The sequence below is a fragment of the Podospora pseudopauciseta genome (assembly GCF_035222475.1).
Source record: "Podospora pseudopauciseta strain CBS 411.78 chromosome 7 map unlocalized CBS411.78m_7.2, whole genome shotgun sequence".
NCBI lineage: Eukaryota > Fungi > Ascomycota > Sordariomycetes > Sordariales > Podosporaceae > Podospora > Podospora pseudopauciseta.
This window is the reverse complement of record NW_026946668.1, coordinates 45,411-68,842: the sequence shown is the minus strand read 5'-3', so window position 1 is coordinate 68,842 and position 23,432 is coordinate 45,411. Positions and strand designations below refer to the sequence as shown.

Sequence of the window (23,432 nt, the reverse complement as noted above, 5' to 3'; positions counted from 1 at the left end):
ATTAATTTTAAACTAAACCGCGTAGTCGGCTATTAAACGCGTTTAGCGTAAACTTAAGAGTTTACCTTACGCGCGCCTTACTTTATCGTACTCCCTAAATACCTTTTTAAGTTTAGCCTTAAAGGTATAATAGCTTTTAAAGTACTTTATAATAATCTTTTCTTAATCCTTTAGCTTTTATTTATAATAGTCGTCGAGGATAAGCTCGAACTATATAAAAACCCTATCCTTAAGCCTAATAGCCGTAAAAATTACTTTCGATTTTTCGTTAATAAACTAATTTAAATATTAACGAAAAAAGGTTTTAAACTAAATTAAAAACCTTTTAAGTTCTGCCTTTTCTCCTCTATAACGCTTTAGTACCGGAAACTTAATAGTCGACTTAAATATAATCGAGATAACGAAAATCTACTTCCGGGTTTATTAAGTTTTATCCTTAAATTCCTTAAAACGCTTAATAACCTACTTTACGGTAAAGGGTATAGGTTTAGCGGAAAGTCCTTCGGCGCTTAGGCTAGGCGGGACGCTTTTTATTTAAACGTTTTTAGGTCCGGCTATAGTAATAAAAAGATACCTTTAACTTATTTATAATAGAATTAAAGTAAGTATATAACGTATAACGAACCTCTATATAAAACCTCTAAAAGGGATATCGGTTAAAGGTACTTTTAAATAATTTTAGTTCGGTATAGTTAAATAGTATATAATAAAATATTTTAATATAAATACTAAATACCGTAAATGTAATTTAAATTATATACTACGGAACTATCTATCTATACTAGCTAATTCCTCCGTATATATAAACCTTAGGACCCTAAGGTACTTGCCCTACTACGGCCTCGATTACTCCTAGTACATTATATCCTGCAATATACTCGTCGTGCTATACCTCTAATTACCCCTAGCACTTTATATCCTGCAAACTACTCGTGGGCCTTAGCACTATAGCACTTTTATCCATACCTAATTAGCTATCCTCTAACTTCCTTAATGATTAGCTGGGCGCCCCGCGTCCCACATGTGGCGTAGCCCGCTATTAGTTTAACTATAACATCCTCGTGCTAAGCCGTAATTAGTCTTTTAAGGTTATTAATTTCCTTTATTTAGTTTATTTAGTTTACTTAATACTTTAATTATATAAATTACTTTTATTTAGTCTATTTAGTACCTTAATTATACTAATTACTTCTATTTAGCCTGCTTAATACCCTAATTATATTAATTACCTTATTTAGTCTATTTAATACCTTAATTATATTAATTACTTTTTTTCTTTATTATAATTAGCTCTCCTATACGTTCTCCTAATTAGCTTCTATTTCCGTAGCCTTATAACCGTTCTATATTAAAGTTATAATATAATATTCCCTCTCTTAAGCTAATGCCCCGATAGCTTAACTTGCTTATTCTTTCTATTAATAACCTTAAGTAAGTTTTCTTCCTTTATTATTATCTTTCCGTAATATTTAACCGTATTAAGAAGTTTACGCCGAAAGGTCCCTCGAGTACCCTTCGCTATTAGAATTTTATAGACGCTCTTTCTATTTTTAGTAATAAGATATTTCTTTATTCCTCCTACGAAGCCCTCGATATCCTCGATTACTGCGCTTCCGAACGCTCCTTTAAATATAACTACTATATATATTTAGGTCGCTCCGATTATAATATTTTAGGTTTTACTCCCGCGATAATAGCCTCTTTACGTCGTTAGAAAAAAAAATTAAATACTAACGAGCGAAAGGTTTATACGGTTATACTTTAAGCTACTTCGAAACTTTTACAGGTAAATATTTAACGTTATACTTTAGTTATTAAATTCCGTTATTTAGCTACTCGTAAGGAGCGGGTAAATAAGGATTTAGAGCGGGAAGAAACGTAAGCTTCCTTTATCGCTAATCTTTCCTTAACCTTGTTTTTTAATTAGGCCTTTAATATACTAAATTAGTTTAATTAGTCCTTACCGGACGACCTATTTTTTGCCCCTAGCGTGGCCGGTCCTTCCTTCTTTATTATATATAATGCCGCCCGCGGTACGCCTTCCCCTTTCTAAGGTACCTAAAGCGCGTAGTATTATTTATATTTAGTCTCCTTTATACTTTTTAATTTCGTAGTATAGTATATAGTATATTAATTATTATATCGAAGGTATAAGTTCCATTCCTATCGAAGTTCTTTTAGCTTTATTTTATAGTTATTTAGTTATAAGCCGAGGCCGAATCTTTTTACTTACTTAGGTTTTAATCGGTCCAGATATTATTAGTAAAATTCTTTTTATTTATTTAAGTAATTAAGATATACCTATAGTTCCTACAAATTATTTATAGCCGGATATCCTAATTAATTAATTAAATATTTTAATTATCCTTTATTAAACCGTAAATCTAATATTTTTTTTATATTACATTTCTTTTCTTCGTCCTCCGCTATTACCTATATATTAACCTTACTTATATATAGTATAGGTTTCAGAAGTAAAATATAAAAAGTATATAATTATAGGCGTATCGTATTAAGTAATCCTAATTCGAATACCGTTTCCAATATCTTTTTCTTAACTTTACATAGTCTTATTCTCCTATAGTCTAGCTTTTTATTAGGTTTTTTAGTACGTAAATTACGTATAGAAAAGAATACTATATTTTTCCCCTTAAGGCGAGGTCCCTCGAGATTTTTAGTATTATAGTATTTCCGTATCCTTTCCTTTATAAACTTTAGTTTTTACTTAAGCTTATTATAAAATATATATATTTTATTTACTTTAACCTTAGCCCTAAGTACCTTAACCGTAGGTCCTTACCGTAGGTTTTCCTCGTAGCCGAAATTCGCGAAAAACGGTATAGCTTTAATTATTTTAATTAACGATATATTATATATTAGTTATACTATAAGTAATTGTTTAACCTAATCGTCCTATTTAAAATTATTATAATTTTATAAGTATTATTTTATAATTTAATTAAGTTATTCCGTTTAACCGTCCGTCTAAAGGTAATAAGCCGAAAATACTTTATTTATTACCTCTAACCTTATTATTAACGCTCTCTAAAACTTCGATACGAATTTAGTATCGCGGTCTATAATAAATTCCTTTAATTATATATATATTAATATAATATACCGTAGTACTATATCCGTTAATTATTTTACCGATTAAGTCTTCTTATAAGGTAAGAAATATACTTATTTAGTAAGCCTATCGATTACCGTTAATATATTTGTTAACGTGTGGGTACTACTAAGTGCCCTACTTACTGCCCTACAGATTAATATTACAGTGGGCAGTACTGCTATAAGCAGTAAGGGAACCTCTTGGCCACTGTGGCCCAAGGCCCAGTTAATAGATGCCAGAACCTTCTAAAGTGGCTACAAGCTTACGTAGTAAGTTGCTACAATAGTGTGATTTACAGGGCACCTTTGCTACCGAAGGTTCTATGAATTTCCGTAGGTCTATACTAAACCTACCTAAGCCCACTAAATACCTTAAGTAGTATAGGGGCTTCCGGGGCTTACAGGACCCACAGTAGGCCTACGAAAGCCTATATATAGACCTCTCCTCTTTCCTATAAAATAGTTCTCTTCTTTTTCTCCTTAAGGGAAAAAGTTTAAGGTTACGGCCTAAGGCTAATAGGCCAAAGCCAAAGGCAATAAAGGCTATTTTATTCCTTATACCTTACTATATTACAGTGCTTTACCTTCCTTCGGCACTGCCGTTATATCCTCCCGCTTCCGTTTACGCACTAGTGTATTTTTTACAGCAACCCTGTATAGGCTCTATATTATAGGCCTATCAGGACTTTGCAGCTAACAATATTTAATAAAATCCTAAATTAAAGTAGCCTTTTTTATAAATAAAATTACTATAAATACCTTAATTTCTTAGTCTATTAAAATATTAGTAATTTACTTAATTAAATTAATTAACCGTTTTAAAGTAAAGCGTAATTTTTTAATTACTTTTAAAAATTTAAAAATTATAATATTATTAAATTTTTAACCGTATTATAAAGATTTTTTAATTACCGCCTATCCTTTTACTTTTTAGTTTGGATTTCCTTTAAAAGTATTACTATTTAATTTAGCGTTATTAATTAACTTTACCTTCTTATTTACCTTCTTATATATTATTATAGTAATAATAAGCTTTATAAGCGTTAATTAAGTTTATTTAAAAGTAGTAATTAAGCTAGTTTTAATATTATTATTTTTTAAAAGGGGGCGGAGGTAAGGGTAAGCGACGTTTATATAGCTATATAGTAAAGAGGTTATATTAATTTAATTAAATAAGGGATTAGTTAAATATTTTTAAATATAGAGATATGATATCGAGCTTAAATAGGGTTATTGTATTAGTTATTTAATTAAATAATAATAATATTTTTAATAGCAGTAACGACGGTAGTATTAATAATATTAAATATAGACCTATTACAAAAGTCGGGGATAATAATCGTTCTTTTTTAAAGATTTTATTTAAAATTAAAGTTTTTATTATTATTTTTATTTTTCTAAGTTAAAATAAAGATTTTTTTTTAATGTTTTTTCTTTTTTCCCTTTAATTACTAATATTCTTTCCTCCTTTACTTTTAATATTTCCCTTTTCTTTATTTTTATAGAAAACAATATTAAACGCTAAATAATAATTTAATAATAATGAATTTAATTTTTTTAAAATAAAATTAAATAAAAAATATTTAACTTTTTTATTTAGTTTTTTAAATTTTTTTTAATTCCTCCGTTATTTATTTAGGGATAAGTACTTTATTATTAATTAGTTTTTTAAATATTTATAAAGGTTAATTAGCGTAAAAGGTATTATTTTAATCCTTACTATTATATTTTACCTTTATTTTATTAATTATTTTTTTCTTTATTATAAAGACTTTAATTAGCTTTTCCCTATATAATATATTTATATTAATTATATAGCCTTTTATAAAATTAAAAATAAATCTTATATTTATAAAGAACGGGATCCCTAATAATAAATTATAGAAATTTAAAATTTTAATATTATTAATAATAAAAAATTAATATAAAATTAAAACTTTAGCTAATACTATTAAAGTTTAAATCTTATTTATAAACGTAACCGGATCTCTATAAAAGCTTTTAAACTATAAATTAATTAATATTATCGGTAAATAAAACCTTTTAATTATAATTTTATTAATTAAATTATATTTAAAACCTATATTTAATATTAGTAATACTTTTTTTAAAGTTAATAAAACGAAGTTATAGTATAATAATAAAATATTATATAAATAAGTAATAGCTTTTAAAAGAATTTATTTATTATTAAAAAGCCGGTTAATAAATATAAATAGTAAAGTCTATAATCGCTTTTTTAGGCTATTACCCGGTTAAACCTTACTCTCGATAATTCTCTTTTAGATACTTTCTTTAACTATATTATACTTATTATTTATTATAATATTATATAAAAAGGAAATTATTTTCCTTTAATTAAATAAAGGAGTTTCGCTATATTTAATTATTTAAAAATTCGTTTAGACTGTTAATAATAAAGCCTTTTCTTTCTATGAAACTTTTTTCTTTTTATCCGGGATCTATATTACTTAATTACTCTAATATCCTCGGCTATACTTTTTATATAGTTTATTAACCGGTAAATAAATATAAATAAAACTTTATAATACTTTTTTAATATAAATTTAGTTTAATTATAAATATACTTTTAAGCTTTCTCGGTAATATAATTTCTAAAGTCCTTTACTTTATTATTAAATAACTTTAAGATATTCCGGACTTTATTTTCCTAATTAAACGAAACTCTTTCTTTAATTACCTTCGGCTTTTCCTACGCGAAAGTAAATACTATTTTCGGATTTTTAATTAAAACCTAAATTATTTATATTTTTTTTTAATATATCTTTAACCCTTATTCTTTTTATTTTCTACGCGCTTACTTTTACTTTTACTTTTTAATTATAAACGACTATTAGGACTTTATCGAAATACTTTAAAATACTTTTAAATAATTAATTTTTTTTTAAATAACATTATAAAATATTCTTAATAATATAATTATTAATTAAGTTTTTATTAAATAATTTATAGAATTTACAATACTTATAAATTCTATTTAACTTAATATCTATAATCTTAATTATTTAAATAATAATTTATTTTTTTTTAATTAAAAAAACCTTAAACCTATATCCTTTACCTTTACGAGCTTCCTAGTACTTAGCCTATTTTATATAAGCTTTATAGGCTCTATTTAATTCTAATTTTAATAAAGTTATAACGTAAATTAAATCGCTAACATTTCCTTTATACTACACATTCTTTATATCCTTTTAATTAAACTATACTTTTTTACTATTCGGTTACTTTTTTTTATCGATATATATTTTTGCTCCTTTAATATAATATAGTCCTTACGCCTTATTATATTTTTTTTTAAATACTTTATCGATTTAATATAGTAATTAAATTTACTATATTAAAAATATTTTTTTAATAGCGGAGGACTATTATAATATTACTTTTTTAATTTTCCGAACTAAATTGTAATATTAATTATAAGGAAAGTATTAAAAAATAAATCTAATTTCCTATTAAAGCTAATACCGAAATTTAAAGAGTAAGGTACCTAGTCTTTTAGATATTTAATACGGGTCTTTATTACTCCAGATTTACTATTTCCTAATATAAAAAAGCCGTTATAGATATTTACCTTTAAATACTATAATACTATATTTCTATTTATTATAGCGTTAATCGCTATATATTAATTAAATACTTTTACTATTTAATTAAAGATAATAAAGAAAGGAATAATAATTAATTTATTTTTCTTATAAATTTTTCCTTTTATATTATATTTATTTTCGATTATATAATTAATTTAATTATTATAAATAATATAACTTATAGATTTTAAATAACGTTTAAATTTTCTTTAATTAATAAAGGTTATTTTTAAAACTTTAAAGAATTTTATTTAAAAGCGGTTAATAACCTTAGCTTTTACTACTTTTTTTCCCTAATCGGTATTTAAAAGAATAATTTAAAATAATTAAAAATAACTTTCTTTACTCGCTTATTTTTTTAAGTATTACTTTAATATAAAAGTTATTTAGATTTCTATAAATATCTTTATTTTATTAAAAGTTATATATTTTAATAAAGCGTTTAAAGTAAGTAATTAAAATAAATTAAATATTAATAAATATAGATAAGTCTATAAATTTATTAATTTATTTTATTACGTCGAAATTATATTAAAATTTAAATTTATAAACCTAAAAAGTAAATTCTACGACCTAATACTTTTTATAGGTATTTTTAAAACGTTTTAAATATTTTATGAAATATTTACTTTTTAAGTTATTTTTAAAACCGATTTTCTTCGAATTAAGGAATTTATATTAAAGAAAGTATATAAATATTATAGGATAGGGGGTTAGCCAATTAAACGTAAGGGATCCTTAAAAGTAATAGTAATCGAAGTAAGCTTCTATAGAATAAAGGTATTTAGGTTATTAAAATTAATATATAAATTAAAAAAAAAGTAAGATATTTAGTCTATTAAGTAAGAACCGCTATATAGTTTTTAATAATAGGATTTACGTTAATACGAGGTTTATTTAGTATATTAAAAGCGTTAAAATTTATAATTAAATTATTTTAATTTTAAAAAAAAGCGAGGGATTTTAATATCTTTATAGTAAATATAGTTTATAATTAAGGAAAAAATAAATAACGATAATTTAGGAAATTTAATTATTAAATTACCCATTTTTATTACGGAACGAGCCGTAGGAATTTAATATATTTAATTATTACTAAAAAAGCTAACTAAAATAATAAGCGGGATATTATTAAATATATTAATAATTAATAATTATTATTATATTTAGGTTAATAGTATAGCTTTTTCCTTATATATATTATTAAAAATAAGAAAACAGTTATCTTTTATAATTTTAATAAATAAAAATAAATTACTTTTATTTAAATTAAAAGAAAAGTATTTTTTTTCTTTACTTTTAAATCTCTATTATCTTAAGTTAGGTTAATCTGGAAATCCCTTCGATTATTTATTATTTTTAAATAATATATTAAAAGGATTCCTCTTAATTAAAAATTTAAAAAAGATTTTAATAATTACCGCCGAAATAAAATCCGCTAACGAACTAATCTCGATTAAGACTTTTAATTTACTATTAGGTCTTACCCGGATTATATACTTAATTTTCTATACGTAAATAGAAAGCTTAATATTTAACTTATAATAGAAAATATACGTTTAATTAAATAAATAAAAATTATTTTTATCGAACTTTATAGGCTTTAATAAAGTTATCGGTATTTATTCTCATTTGTAGCTTCGTACTTCCTTTAGTATCTAGGACTTTTAAGTCTAGTATAGACCTTAAGCTTTATTTAACTTAAGTATAACCTCTATTTAAAATAATAAAAAAATATATAAACTAATTATAATATTATAAATATACCTTTAATAAAATATATAAATAAACGTAACTACGTAATAGTAGCTCGCTCGCAGGCCGCACTCTACGTAGGACAAAGAAAAAACTCTATGGGCTTACAGACTATATAATAAGCACCTGGTCGGCCTGATTAGGGAGCTAGAATTACCTACGCGCGTACAAAGCATAAAAATATAAAGAAATAAAAGTCGATGATCTATCTAAAATAAAATATCCGAAGCAGACTGCTTATATATATAACCCCTGAACCCCCGAATCCTCCGAGAGCCTTACTTCCTTACTTAAACCTTTAGGCCTATAGCCGTACCCTAAACTAATAATAAAGTTAAAGTAAATATATAACGTAGAACGAACTTTTATTTAGAACCTTTAAAAGGAATATTAGTTAAAGGTATTTCTAAATAATCCTAATTTAATATAGCTAAATAATATATAATAATAGCTTATTTTAATTATAATAGTCTAAATACTAACGATTATAACTTATATTATATACTGCGAAACTATTTATCTATACTAGCTAATTCCTTTATATATATAGGCTAGTGGACCGTAGACCGTTGACTTATAAATAGTCCTCGGTCCGCTCCTAATTGGCCGGTGCCGGACCGTGGACCGTAAGCCCCACCGCGGTCCCCAGTCCCTACCTTATTAGTCCGTTGCTTATTTAGACTATAAGCCCCGCTCTATCGCGCGGTCCAGTCTTAATTGGTCCCTCGTGGCCCTACTCTCTTACAGAACCGTGACATCGAGTTTCTCTATACTTTCTATAAGGCCTTCTTTACCTTTACATTAAAGAAGAATATATAGGGTAGCTTTGCAGGTATTAGCTTTATACCGTACGATTTAGAGAGGGTACTTTCTAAGCTAGATATAAAGCTTTATACGCTAATACCTCTAAACTTATAGCCTGGTACTACATAACCTTAGGTCTCCTAGATACTATATAACCCTCGAGAAGCTAATTTATAGTTAACGCTTATTAAGGCTCGCATTACTAACTATTAAAATAGCTCCCCGACTTCGATATTAGCTATAGTGGACCAGCTTGCTAAGGGTATAACGGCTATAATGCACTAGGTGGCTCTTCTTCGTGCAGAGGTCTCTTCGCTCCGTAAAGCCAATGAGGCACTAAGCAAGCGCCGGAGAGCCAAAAGAACACGTGTGAGGCTTGGAGGGTCACTTACTGTATAAGAGTCACAGGATCTACTGGATCAGAAGGCCGTGGGTGAGCAGGTAATCCAGGAAAATCGATAAAGTGGTGGTGGTACAGGGGGGGTTCGTACGAAGACTCAGTGCTGTGGTGTATGCGGCAAGCCTGGCTATAAAGCGCGCACTTGCCAGGAGGCTGCAGATGCCTCAGACTCAGCTGTTTCTGATGTTATTATAGTTAGTTGATAGTTTCGTTGTATTATAATGGAGGATGGTATTCGAAGGGTGGTCAAAAGTGACCGGCCCACTTATATGACCGACTCGCTTATAAAGTACGTTACTCCTCTTCAATCTTCCTTTCATTTATATTGCACCGGCTAATCAACCCAACTCAGACATCCCAGATCGTCCATCCATTAATCCTACAAGCAGACCTATTGTCCCGGATATGTTCATCTTCATCATGCCGAAATATAACATATTTTTCCCACCAATACCAACACCGCATCTCTTCCTGGCATAGTGCTACCATGCTCCGTCGATCATAATTGACCCCATTGCGACCTTGCTTGACTGCCGGCAGTTTGCACATAAGCGCTTGTACGTCCAAGTCTTCTGTTGCTTATCCATTCATTCATGCTAGTCCGTCATGCGTCTCCTGCTTCTTTCTTTGGGCGCGACGATTGCGTCTCTCGCCTCGGCCTCATTGCAGATTGTTCCGGGTGGCACATGGACTACACCAAATGGCGAGCATCTTCAAGCTCACGGGGCTGGTCTCATTGTTGACAATGGCACATACTACATGATTGGAGAGGACAAGAGCGGGGGACACTCATTCTCCAACGTCAACTGCTACTCCTCCACTGACCTGGTGCAATGGACGCTCGTCGGTGCTCTTCTGACACGGCAAGCATCCGGTGACCTCGGTCCAAATCGTGTTGTTGAAAGACCAAAGGTAATCTACAATGACCGCACTCGAAAGTATGTGCTCTGGATGCACATGGACAGCAGCAATTACGGTGAAGCCAGAGTCGCCGTTGCCACTGGAGACTCGGTCTGTGGGAGGTACCAATATATCAGGAGTTTCCAACCACTTGGACGAGAAAGCAGAGACATGGGTCTTTTCAAGGATGACGATGGCAAAGGGTACCTGTTAACCGAAGATGTGAGTTCGTCCTCCCAGGCCTCTCATGCAGCAGCTTACTCAGACCAACACAGAGGAAACATGGACTTCGAATCGTCGCACTTTCCGATGACTATCTTACTCCCACGACGGACGTATTTTCCTGGCGCCTGGAGGGTGGAAATCGAGTGGAAGCTCCTGCGATGATCAAACTTGGACGAACCTACTTCATGTTTGCTTCAATGATGACGGGATGGGACGCCAACGAGAACCAGTACTCCACCTCCACCTCTCTGTCTGGCGGCTGGTCTGCGTGGAGAAAGTTTGCCGATAGCGGATCCAAGACCTACAATTCCCAGACGACATACATTCTCAAGACAAGCGAGTCTAGTGCCATCTACCTCGGCGATCGGTGGATGAAAGACAACTTGATGGCGAGCACGTATATCTGGCTCCCACTGAGTATCAGCGGAACTGCCGTTACCATGAAGAACTTTGTTAGCTGGGTCCCCGGCTCACCTGGATTCTCCGCATGGCAAAATCCTCCTGCAGAAACATCATACGAAGGAGAAAAGGCAGTGTATGGCGGAAAAGCAAGGAATGTAGATTGCTCGACCTGTTCCGGCAAAGTGACGGCTGGATACATTGGCGGCCCAGACCGGGGTAGCGTCACATTCAACAACATTCGCAGCGACATCGACGGCTTGACTACAATTCGGATCAAGTTCCTCAACGGAGACAGCAGCCCGCGGTATGCCAACGTTCGGGTTAATGGCGACGGGGGGAGAAAGATTGCCTTCCTACCAGCAAAGGGAGACCCGGCTTCTAGTACCCTTCACGCCAACTTGAGACGCGGTTCGAGTAACACAATTGTCATTGAGGGATTTGGGAATGGCTGGGGACCAGATGTGGATCGGTTGATGGTTCCAGTGCAGTAGATTATCAGTCCTCCTTTGTTCTACGGATGCTTATGTAGATTACCTATCCCCAAACACATACGACATCTTGTACCTCACTAAATTTGTCTGATCATACCATCGGCCTTCCATCTCCGTGGTGGCTGGCCTAGGCCAAGCTTCTGGCCAAAGCGCGGACCTGTTCGTGCAGTTGAGACTCCCTAGGCGAGTTCTTCAAAACCTTCTCCAACAAATGGTTGACCTGCAGGCCTGCAGCCCTCGGAGGATTGCCCTGGGCAGTCTGGATTCTCGAGATTTGGAATTGAAGAAAGAACTTGGGGACTTTGATCGCCAAATTCCCGTTGACGCTTCTAATGCCAGCTTCGGTGGCGATGTAGACGTCCAACTGTCGCTGGAATTGTGCGAGGTTGGCGGAACGAAGTGGTGTCGGAGTCGCGAATCTGCTCAGGGCAAACTGCAATGGGGCTTGGGAAGAGGTGGCAAAGTTGATGGAAGAGAAGGAGACCCCATCAGCGGTTACATCAGGAACGTTGGATAATGTTCGGCGGCTATTGTTGCAAGTGATGCGTGGACGGAGCTGGTTGACAAAGTCTGATGTTTCCTTGGGGAGAACGGTGTTGCCGATTATAAAACAAGCACTGCCAGCTTGTCTAGAGCTGAGCTCGGAAGCCGCTGGAATGGCAAGATCGGAGATGATGGGAGCTGTTTGTTACTGTGTTAGCTAAGGGGCTTTTTCAGATGCAATCCATCTTCAACGTACCGGCAGAGACGAGCCCAGCTCCAATAGCAAGAAGACCGAAGAATCTCATTGTTGCGATTCGGTGTTGATGAATGTGAGAAGTTGCAAAGTAAACAAATACAACAAACAAATTGAATAGGACGCAAGCGCCGGGATTTTGAAGAAACAAACAAAAGAACGAGTCAAAAAGAACGATGCAGCCAGCCACAGTGAGGATCAGATCTACAATCGGGGCAGATCAAGCATCCTAAATACAATCTGAACCCTGTGTCTCGGTGGAGCCATTCAACCCGACGACGAGAACCCAAACTCTGGCTCACGCGCCAATGCCACCGGAGCAGTCTCCAACAAGTCTAGCGCTGTACTCTGAGCCCCAGACAGGGGTCGGTTCAGGGTTTTGGCGATGACCTCAAACTTTTGCGGGGCCGTTTCATCCCTTCTTCCCCTTTTGCTTCCAGAAATACCACCATAACAACTTCGTAAACGATTCCTGCAAGAAGTTCAGATGGTGAAAAGGGGAACCCACTGAAACACAAAGTAGACCCAAAACAGCGCGTTTTTGCCTTGGCGAGGTTGGCCCAGTGTGTTGCCAGTGACGATCACGGGCCCATAGTCAGCAAGCCAAAACCACCCCAACGCGCACACCAGACCGGCGAAGAAAAAGACGTAGACGCTGAATGGTTTTATCCCTCCCGTCTTAGGTGTGCTGCTGCGACACATTAAAAAGAACGAGACGACAGCAATCACACCTCCTCCGATTCCCATCACGGCGATAATGATGATGCCAGGATCAGACCACTGCCACTCGGAATCATCAATACGCTTGCTACCTGATATTATTCATTAGCGAATGAACCATCAAAAAGGCAACAAGGAAAGGGAAGCCTACCCGTCATATGGGCAAGCATTTGACTCGACAACAAGCCAGCAACGCACAGAACGCAAACCCAGCCAGCCAATTGAACCATCAGACCCCTCCTTTCTCTATTAAAATATCGCTGAATTATAACTGCGTCCATGACCAAGCCAAATATTATGTGCATGGCTAAGAGCATCACCAACGCACGCGATTCTCGAACTTCGGACGCGTTGAGAGCGGCGAGAGTGACAGTCACGATTGCCATGCAGCTGGTGACGATGACATCGATGAGGTGTTGACTGAGGTACTTCCACGGCATCAAGGGTATGCGGCCAAAAAGATGACAGACTAGAGTGTACACCATGATGATGTGGGAAATGGCACCGAGAACGCCATACGGGACGTTGTACTGGTCAAAGAGCTGCTCAATTTCGGGATCAAAGTCTCCCCGAGGTCCATCGTTTCGAATGTCGAGAGGGAATGCCGAGGCGATTGAAAGAAACGATCCAAACACCAGAATCTTTGCGAGGATAGCCTTCCAAGTAAACAAAAACATGATGACGGGTCGCTGATATTCGGGGTGGCATCAGGAGGCGGACTGGAACTGTCTGTCCTCACATACCTTTGGTATCTGAATTTGTCGACAATCAGACATTTATTGAACATTTGTCTCCCCTGAATCTTCATTGGAAAGTGCCTTTCCAAATTTGAGTTCGGTTTCACTTGAGCTCAGCGCGCTTATTTTTCCCTTTTCCATTTGCGCGTTGAGTTGTGGCTTGCATTTATTGAGCTTGGCGTCCTATGCGCTACCTGAGCCAACCACAATTCGACCACACTATTGTTAGAGTTACGTTTACATTGATTCAAAGCTGGTATTCCGGCTTCTTTTGTGCATTATGTGGTGGCAGACATTGAGTTATGAAGCCCAATGCCACAATTGTCCAGATGTATCCCCTATCGGTAATGTATTTCCAGTACGTAGAAGGATGTGAGCCTTCTTCTTGTTTGGCCATTTTATATATCAATTTGAAGCATTGAAATATCTCCGAGTGCATCATGTCTTGTTATTATGAATTGTCTGAGAATCAGGTACTGCCATCCTTGTTCCAGAGCCTTGCTGGATAACCAGATCTTAACCAGCATTCTCTTTGCCAACGGACCACAAAAGCATGCCGAAGTCGCGATGAATCCTACCTTTAAACTTCAGCTACCGAGGACGTTGGTGGAATCAAGTATACCCCCTTGTCATCAAGTGATTTCTCGTGTGCGGAACTGTGCAACGACTACAACTCCAAAAGTAGCTTAACAATAAAATTGAGACTTGGCTTCCTATTTGCTACCTCCAAAAACGATGGATGACGTGAATGACAAATGTGCGTGCACAAGCACGTGCCGTGCCTCTCAACATGGATGACGCATTCCGCGCAACCCAAGATCGCAGCGGGGTAAGAATGCTACGTCGATTGTTTATCAACCCGCGACCACAGAAGCTGTTGGTTGGACTGTTCTCCTCTACTTTCCCTCTGATCCGGTTGGCTGGAACGCCGCAATAGGAAGGTCCAAGGAATATTTCATCTTGATCATGGCAGCCCACGCCATGGCATCATTCGTCATCTTGCCCCAGACTGGAAGCTGGCTTGTAGCTGCGTCTTGCAGCATCACAAGAGTCCGGTCCGTCCACTCAGATTAACTCACCAACGGTGACAAGGACCAAGTCTGGGATGGTTGATTTCGACAACATCACCTCTCGCGGCAACTGGCATGCAATGCTGCAGCTCTGTTGGGAGGCTTCCGGGCGATATATCATGACTGGCCTCTCCCACCGCCCTGGACTTGGGTCTTGTTCCGCACTCGCTCTGTCATGATGCTGGTCAAATATCACTTCACGGTCGGGTTCGCTCTCTCGTTCTCGTCGTTGGCATCCGCCTGCCTTCGCGAGTTCAACTCGGAGCATGTCCACACCCATCGCAAACCCATACTGCGAAGACAAGCGGTGTGGCCACCTGTCTTGACTGAGCAAGAGACGATCTTGTCCAACTCTTTTGATGCCAACAGCATCGATGACTGGGCGAAATATTACGGCAATCAAGTCAAGTTGGCTGGTTTGGGGCGTGAGGCCGCCGAGTGGACCAGAGACCGTTGGGCAGAGAACGGCTTCACGTCTGCGTTGAAAGAGTATCATGTGTATCTCAGCTATCCAGTACGCCAGTCTCTGGCCATCGCTTACAGCAATGGGACAAGAGCGGAAGTCCACGTCCAAGAGCCCGCCCTGGCAGAGGACCCAGTGACGGGACGGGAGGATGCGATCTCGAACTTCCATGGATACTCAGCCTCCGGTAACGCCACTGGCGAATATGTTTATGTTGGGTAAGTCTGACATCTCCACTTCTGTTTTCTCAGGTGTGCTAAAAGCTGTGGCAGACGGGGAACGCACGCCGACTTTACTCGCCTCGTGGAACTGGGGGTTGAGCTGGAGGGCAAGATCGCATTAATCAGATACGGCTCCATCTTTCGGGGTTTGAAGGTCAAGAATGCGCAGGACCACGGCATGATCGGTGCCATCATTTTCACCGATCCTGGTGATGACGGAAACGTCACCGTTGCCAACGGCTATGAAGCGTACCCCCATGGACCCGCCAGACACCCTGACGCTGTACAGAAAGGGTCAGTTCTCTTTCTCTCCACCTATCCTGGCGACCCAACCACTCCGGGCTATCCCTCTGTTGAGGGAGCACCACGTGCAGACACATCCTCCGTCACTCCCCAGATTCCCTCTCTGCCCATATCCTATGCTGCTGTCCTCCCACTGTTGCAAGCTCTCGACAGCCATGGTTTGGAGGCAAGCCAAGTCAACCGCACCGCTTGGAAGGGTGCACTGGACGCCGAATACCGCACTGGACCTGCACCTGGTGTGACGCTGTCCCTTGAGAATCTCATGGAGGGCAAAATTACGCCAATCTGGAATGTGATTGGCTATATCAATGGGACGAATCCAGATGAGACTCTGGTAATTGGCAACCACCGGGATACCTGGATGATTGGTGGTACGGGAGACCCTAACTCGGGTTCCGCCATACTCGCAGAGTTGGCCAGAGCATTTGCCAAGCTTACTGCCACGGGGTGGAAGCCGCGCCGAAATATTGTTCTGGCGTCGTGGGATGCGGAAGAGTACGGTCTTGTTGGGTCGACAGAGTGGGTGGAGGAGCACGTCAACTGGCTCACGGAAACTGCGGTGGCATACCTCAACATCGATGTTGCCGTGAGCGGGCCGAGGCCCAGTCTGGATGCGACGCCAGAACTTCACACTATTGGAACAGAAATCATGAAGAAGGTCGTTCACCCCAATGCGGGTGGCTTCGACATTTCCCTCTATGACGCCTGGCAGAGAGAATCGAGCACGGGATCCGGCCGTCACGTTGGCGTCCTGGGAAGCGGCAGCGACTACACTACCTTTCTGCATAGAGGTGTAAGCGCATTGGATGTTGGCTCAAGTGGCGGTGCTGGAGATCCCATCTGGCATTACCACAGCAACTACGACTCTTACAACTGGATGTCCAAGTTTGGAGACCCGGGATTCAAGGTGCATGCTGCCATGGGTCAGTATCTGAGCTTGCTCGCGCTGCACATTGCGGATGATGAAATCTTGCCCTTTGATCTCCCCAACTATACCGAAGAGCTAAGAGGGTATTATGAGGATTTGAGAGACTTGATCGGGGATGAGACCCTCGACACTTCCGAACTGGCCGCCGCGATTGACGTTTTTGAGAAGAGTGCCAAGCAGGTTAAGGAGCTGGAGGCTTTGGCCAAGACATGGAAGGATGAAAACTTGATCAAGGTGGTCAATAAGAAGTATCGAGACTTCCAGCGCGGATTTGTATCGCAGGGAGGATTGCCCAATCGCGAGTTTTACCGTCATGTGGTGACAGCCCCTGGGCTCGACACAGGGTATGCCGCCATTACCTTCCCTGGCGTGTCCGAGGGAGTGCAGTACGGGAATCTAACCGTCGCCGCTGAGTGGGTGTCCAAAACTGCCCAAGGCATTCTGCGGGCTGCCGCCATTCTCAAGACTTGAAACCATACATGTAGCTGTGCCATAATATGTAGGATGTGAATAAATCTGACACTGTTTGGCTTGTGCTCTCTGCCTGTCCAATGAGACACTGGCGTTGGTTGCTTGGTGATTCCAAGACTTCCTTGGCAGTCTTGAGAAAACAACCCCTCCAGGCAACACCATCTCGCGTTCAGTTTTTTCTGACACGTCCAGAACACCAAACTCTGGTTTCTGACTCTTGACAGTCTTGCACATCCATCATGGCCAATTCAGCTCCCACAGTGGCCGAAGCCGAACGATTCGAAACGGACCAGGCGATTTCGCTTAAGGCCAAAGACATTGCAAACCTGATCAAGCACAGCAAGCATTTTATTGTCTTCACCGGTGCGGGCATCTCGACTTCTGCAGGTAATTGTCGCCCCTTTTATTTCGTGTTTCGAGACACATTCTGACATGATCAAATCCCAGGGATTCCCGACTTTCGTGGTCCAGATGGCGTGTGGACTTTGCGAAAGCAGAAACGCGACGCGCCGTCCAAGGCCACTAGCACGCTGCAAGCCATCCCCACTCCGACACACATGGCACTTGTCAAGCTTCAAAACAGGGGACTTCTCAAGTACCTTGTGAGCCAGAACTGTGATGGGCTGCATCGTAAAAGTGGTATCGCGCCTGAGATGATCTCAGAGCTGCATGGGAACAGTAATAGGGAGTACTGTCGTGACTGTGGAAAGGAATACATTCGAGACTTTCGGGCTGTTGCACCTTACACCAAGACAGTCACAGACCACCGCACTGGCCGCAAGTGCAGCATGCCGGGCTGCAATGGTGTTCTTCTTGACACCATCATCAACTTTGGCGAGTGTTTATTTGAGCAACCTTTGAAGCTGGCGAGAGAACATGGCAAGAAGGCCGATTTCTGTCTAGTCCTCGGATCAAGCTTGACGGTGCCTCCCGCTTGCACCATCCCTGAGATCGCAGGCAAAAGCAAAAGGGGGAAGCTGGGAATTTGCAACCTGCAAAGCACACCGCTGGATCATCTTGTGGACGGGGAAAGCATGAGGGTTTTTGCGAGGACCGATGATCTCATGATTGCTGTAATGGGTCACCTAGGTCTAGAAATCCCCCAGTTCGTGCTAAGGAGGCAACTGACAGTGAAGTTGGTAATGGGGGAGAGGGATAGAAACCAAGTCATCCTGCAAGGAGTTGACGTGGACGGAACCCCAAGCACTTTTCTCAAAAGCGTCAGGTTGGAGGGCTGCAGACGACCCGCAGTGACAGAGCCCTTTACGCTGAGTTTGCGCATGGATGGACAGGAAGAGCTTCGACTGAAACTCGAGCTGGAATTCATGGGAAATTACCTGGAGCCTAACGTTGAGATTGTGCACTCAACCCAATGCTCTGAGCGTCTTTACTTGCTAGAGTACAGTCCGTATACAAGGGAGTGGCAGGTTGTGGCAAAAGATTACTGTGAGTTGTCTGAAGTCCCTACCTTCCTTGACTTCACGGAGATTGGCGCTAACGGGCCTTGATTCTCACGACAGAATACAAACATCTGAATCTGAGTTCCATGGCTGACGTTTTATCTTCGAAATCAAGACCTTTGCCATGTTCACAACATCAGGAGTTGGCATTGTACATTTCATCGGGCTAGCAGCCCGACCATCCGCTCAGTGATACTTGGCTATATCACATTCAGGAAAGCACTCGGTTTGTTAGTTTCTCGGCAGTTGACTGGGATACTCAGTTGGGTTTTTAATTGGGTCGCTTCCGGATCGGTCTTTTGGGAGCTATGGCTGCTATCATGTCAAGCAACCCGAAACAGGCGTCAGCTGCTCACCCCAGGCGGGGCTCTCTCCGATGCCGGCCTCAGTCACGGAGAGAATATCGATGACTAGGGGCTTTAAATGCAACAAGAGACCACTAAAAGTATCATTTGACATGGCTGTGACGACAAACCGCAGGTGTTGATGTTGGAATTCCTCGATCCCTTAGCTGCCTGGTCATCGCATCGCCTTCACCTCTCAACACATCAACACCTGCCCGTGCAGACAAGGCCAACCATGCGCGACCATCACAAAGCATCCATCGCCAAGATAACCGCCTACTTCGAGGCGGACCCTACAGTGATGGGGTTGATCCTCACGGGTTCAATAGCCCACGGTTTCGACCGTGCTGACTCTGACGTCGACGTCTTAATTGTCGTTTCAGATGATGATTTTGCCCGGCGTCTGGAGACAGGGAACCTCACCATGGTCAGTCCCGATTTGTGTACATACGAGGGCGGCTTCGTGGACGCCAAATACACATGCTTGTCCCTAATCAACCAAACCGCCGAAAAAGGAAGCGAGCCTGCGCGATGGGCATATGACGGCGCCCAGGTCCTCTTCAGTCGCTTCGATCCTCCCAATATTCTACAGAACGCTATCAAGAACATTGCATCGTACCAGACAGAGGGGAAAGAGAATCGCATGATGAGATTCAGGGTCCAGCTGCAGATTTGGAGATGGTACTGTTCTGAAGGCAGGAAGAAGAACAACCCGTACTTGTTGAACCTAGCCGCCTCGAAGCTAGTGTTGTTTGGTGGTCGGCTCATCTTAGCACACAATGAGATGCTTTACCCGTTTCACAAGTGGTTTCTCAGGTTGTTGGGAGATGCGCCAGAGAAACCCGAGGGCTTTATGGATCTGGTGGATAGGGTGATCAGGGACCCCACAGAAGCAAACACTGAGCATTTCTTTGAGGTGGTTGCGAATTGGAAGGAATGGGCTACTAGCCCTAACAGGCCAGGAGCGCTTTACATGGTTGACAGTGAGCTGAATTGGCTATATCTGCAGACGCCTGTGGATGACCTTTAGTGATGCTAGATATTATGTCATTGTCGCTTTTCTTTTGGGTTAAAGAGTGTATCATGATGCTCAAGTGCAACGGGAAATATCAACAAAAGAATAGTGGCTGTTGCAGCTCGGAAAAACTTGCAAACATCACGTTGGCGGGCTTAAGGGGCTTAGGTTACAAGTATTTACTAGTCGGGACTATAGTAAGATGCCTAGATACTGGGTAGCACTTGATCTGGTAAAGAGAATATGAAATGAGCTACTATAACGTTGCATTGTGCTCCATACTTTTAGCACATATTGAGAATATTAGTATAGGTATCACTACACTACAGTACCTTCTTATACCTCACCGAGGTACTTTGCAGTGAGAGCATAGTGATGTCACCACAAAAGAGAGTTCATGATCGTCATCAACTGTGCACAAAGAGCTATTGTCTTCTTTTAGCCGCAAAGCGCTGTTGCTGTCTCGTTCTTATTGTTCAGTCTGAACAAGGCCTTGTTTTTCTTGTAGTTGGTTGTGCCTTCTGATGTTGTCAATCCCTTTTTTATGGCTTGCCAAAGGATACCTACCAATCTCCAATGCGTATATAAGTAGATAAATAGAGCTTCTCAATCTCTCAGCACTGCACATCTTCCACAATTACCTCTGCCCACGTTTCACGGACAATTTCTGCCAGATTACGCATTTATTCTCCAAACACAATTTTGAGAATGGCTTCTACTTTCTTCCCTGAGAGACTTCAGGGTACCCAACCGCCTAATCCGGAAAAGCTGACAGTTCGTCAGAACCAACACGCTTTGTGGATCATCCGGCGTGAAGGGAAGGCTCTTACAGCCCAACCAACTAGGAAGACGGCAGTCAGCGCACAGCAAATCAACACACTGCTCGAGCGCTACCGCACTGACAATCTTATTGATCTTCGCGAGGATTTCAGAGTGACACTGATTGCAAGAGGTCAGTTTTCCTTCAACTGCAAAATTCGCCCTGACAAATGTTGGACAGACAGTCACTTGCCTGGTGTTACCATTCCCGCCACTGTTATTATGCGTGCAAGTTTGCCATGGGCTTCCGTACCATGGCACTGAAATTGAAGTAGCAGCCATGCTCTTTGCAAGCCGCCAAGGCATTCCAGTACCACAGGTTTACTTCTTTGACTCGTCTCCGAAGAACGGTTATGGCATTGAATTCACAATTTAGGAGTTTGTCCAGGGTGAGAGGCTTGACACTAACCAAGCCCTTATCCCAGAAGCCGTAGAGTATTGGCATCGACTGTGGAGCAGTAGTAACTTCACTCAATCCGGAAGCTTTTACTGGCATTGAAATAGCCAGTCATTCTTCGTTGGCCCTATGGTAGACCAAGAGTTCTTTGCTCCCCGTGTGGAGAAGGTGAGCCACGAACTTCCACAGTTCGGCCCTTCCTCGGACTGGCCAAGCTACGTTGAGGTTCTCTTCAATATTAGAAGGCAGAGGGATTGGACTAAATGTCACCAAGGCTCTCAGGTCATGTCTTCACTTCCAGGTTGCCCAGTTGATGCCAACAGATATCTAGTGAGGTTTTCTGAGATCGAGGCCATGGCTGGTTCTGTATCTGCTCTGATCTTCAAGTCAAGAATGATTCATTGAGATATGCATGAGCGTAATGTCCTGATTAAATCTGACGGTGAAAAGATTGCTGCGGTGATCAATTGGGATGCCGTGGTCATAGAGCCTGCCGGTATATGTCGCTTTATTGGTCCCGCCTGTGTCCTTGACCACATGTCTGTCGTCTTGGGAGTAGGCCAGGTGTCAATGGGATCTCCCAGCTGAATGGTGGGACGAAACGGCCAGGATTGTGCGAGCAGATCTTTTCTATGACATTAGTCGATTTTATGCAAAGACGGACTAACCTCGTGGGATGCCCTGACCGTTGCTAGTAATAACAAGGTTGTAGCAATTTTGCATAAACAAACAGACTAGAAACCATGTTTATGCACATCTTATTTTACTCAGATTGATGCCTCTCCCTCTATTGATGAAATGTGTCCCCGATCAGGTACGTAGCTTTCGTAAACCTACCTAGGTAGCTTGTTTGAACATTTTATCTTCTGGCCGTCTTATCAAACTACCTAAGTAAACTCAAAGCATACCTGTAAGGCCCAGAGCCACCGTTCCTGAGCATAATATCTGCTATAACGTGCGGTAATTTTTCACGGCTAAGGCACAAGGCATCCGCTCCCGTTCGGAAAAATAAAGGTAAGTGCTAGTGGAAGCTACCATTCGTTGTTCCCGGCAACATGTGAAGACAACTTTCGCCCCGTTGTGTCGTTTCTTTCCATTTGGGCAGAGACAAGCCTTGTTTCAAATATCAGGTCCGTTTCCACGCTTGTTACCTTACCGTCTCCCATCAGCAGTGGGAATATTCACTTTGGCCTCCGTCTCGATGATGTCTTGCAACCTGTCCTTCAAACATACCACCATCCGTGACAACAAAATTCCAGAAATAGATAGACATTTTTTTATGTGAGATTACCAACTTTTTGATACGAAGGATATCTATCTATGTGTTAATTTGGGATCGGAGAAATTTACTTCAAGTACCCGTGAGCCTGGGCACAGCTGGGTCCATTATCGTCGCACCATGATGGCCAGGAAGGCAAACGGTGCTCATGACTTACAGTTTTAACCCGAAAATTAGGAAGACCGGTATGTTGAACATCGGATATCCTCAGTTCACCTAGCAAATGCCAAATGCGATGTCCCCGTGACAGCTACTGAAACGTCGCCTTGCCACCCACCGACGAACACTCGAAGCCACCTACACATGAAGAGTTGACGCCAAGATAGCCCATCCGCCTCGGCACACATGCCACATGGCCTCAATGCCATTTCCACGTTGTCCCCCGGGTAAAATGCTACCGTTACAAGCCGACATTTAGGCAGTTGCCGGTAATGTCAGTCTACCATGGCATGGCAGCAATTGATGGCCTTTCTTGCCTGTCTTGTTGCCAATCTCCTCTACTTGATTATAGGCGGTTAATTGTCCATCCAGCTTATCGTTGTCTAGGCCACGTTGCCAGAATCAATACCAAGTCGAACATAATGCGTCGATAGACCTTTCCATATTCTGACAAGTACCTCCAGTCGCGAGATTCTCATCGTCTCGGTCACGTCGCGACTCTTTGTAGCAGAAAACAATCATTGACGACAACCAGTTTGCTACGTTTCTAGAACCTCACTCTGAGCTCGCCTGCGTCTTCCTCAACACGCTGTTCTGTTGTCTTTCACAAC

The 23,432-nt window shown here is 39.9% G+C and overlaps 6 protein-coding genes across 6 annotated transcripts; 4 read left to right on the top strand and 2 right to left on the bottom strand.

Moving 5' to 3' along the window:
- The first annotated feature begins 9,980 nt into the window (after positions 1-9,980).
- Positions 9,981-11,760, top strand: QC763_001460 (uncharacterized protein). Its single transcript, XM_062905282.1, has 2 exons — positions 9,981-10,803; positions 10,857-11,760. The coding sequence occupies exons 1-2, from the start codon at positions 10,288-10,290 to the stop codon at positions 11,697-11,699; spliced, it is 1,359 nt and encodes a 452-aa protein (XP_062761084.1). The 5' UTR covers positions 9,981-10,287; the 3' UTR covers positions 11,700-11,760.
- On the bottom strand, positions 11,693-12,487 carry QC763_001450 (uncharacterized protein; the record flags this gene model as incomplete). The annotated part of the gene is made up of 2 exons (XM_062905281.1): positions 11,693-12,380; positions 12,439-12,487. The coding sequence occupies 2 exons, from the start codon at positions 12,485-12,487 to the stop codon at positions 11,827-11,829; spliced, it is 603 nt and encodes a 200-aa protein (XP_062761083.1). The 3' UTR covers positions 11,693-11,826.
- A 431-nt stretch (positions 12,488-12,918) lies between these two features.
- QC763_001445 (uncharacterized protein) lies at positions 12,919-14,557 on the bottom strand (the record flags this gene model as incomplete). Its single annotated transcript, XM_062905280.1, has 2 exons — positions 13,307-14,557; positions 12,919-13,247 (listed from the first exon to the last, which is right to left on the bottom strand). The coding sequence occupies exons 1-2, from the start codon at positions 13,830-13,832 to the stop codon at positions 12,919-12,921; spliced, it is 855 nt and encodes a 284-aa protein (XP_062761082.1). The 5' UTR covers positions 13,833-14,557.
- Positions 14,558-14,738: 181 nt separating this feature from the next.
- On the top strand, positions 14,739-17,348 carry QC763_001440 (uncharacterized protein; the record flags this gene model as incomplete). Its single annotated transcript, XM_062905279.1, has 2 exons — positions 14,739-15,643; positions 15,698-17,348. Exons 1-2 carry the CDS (start codon positions 15,138-15,140, stop codon positions 17,346-17,348), a joined length of 2,157 nt encoding a protein of 718 aa, XP_062761081.1. The 5' UTR covers positions 14,739-15,137.
- A 239-nt stretch (positions 17,349-17,587) lies between these two features.
- QC763_001430 (uncharacterized protein) lies at positions 17,588-19,001 on the top strand (the record flags this gene model as incomplete). Its single annotated transcript, XM_062905275.1, has 3 exons — positions 17,588-17,735; positions 17,796-18,794; positions 18,982-19,001. The coding sequence occupies 3 exons, from the start codon at positions 17,588-17,590 to the stop codon at positions 18,999-19,001; spliced, it is 1,167 nt and encodes a 388-aa protein (XP_062761080.1).
- A 386-nt stretch (positions 19,002-19,387) lies between these two features.
- On the top strand, positions 19,388-20,182 carry QC763_001425 (uncharacterized protein; the record flags this gene model as incomplete). The annotated part of the gene is made up of 1 exon (XM_062905272.1): positions 19,388-20,182. The coding sequence occupies one exon, from the start codon at positions 19,388-19,390 to the stop codon at positions 20,180-20,182; it is 795 nt and encodes a 264-aa protein (XP_062761079.1).
- Between the last annotated feature and the right edge of the window lie 3,250 nt (positions 20,183-23,432).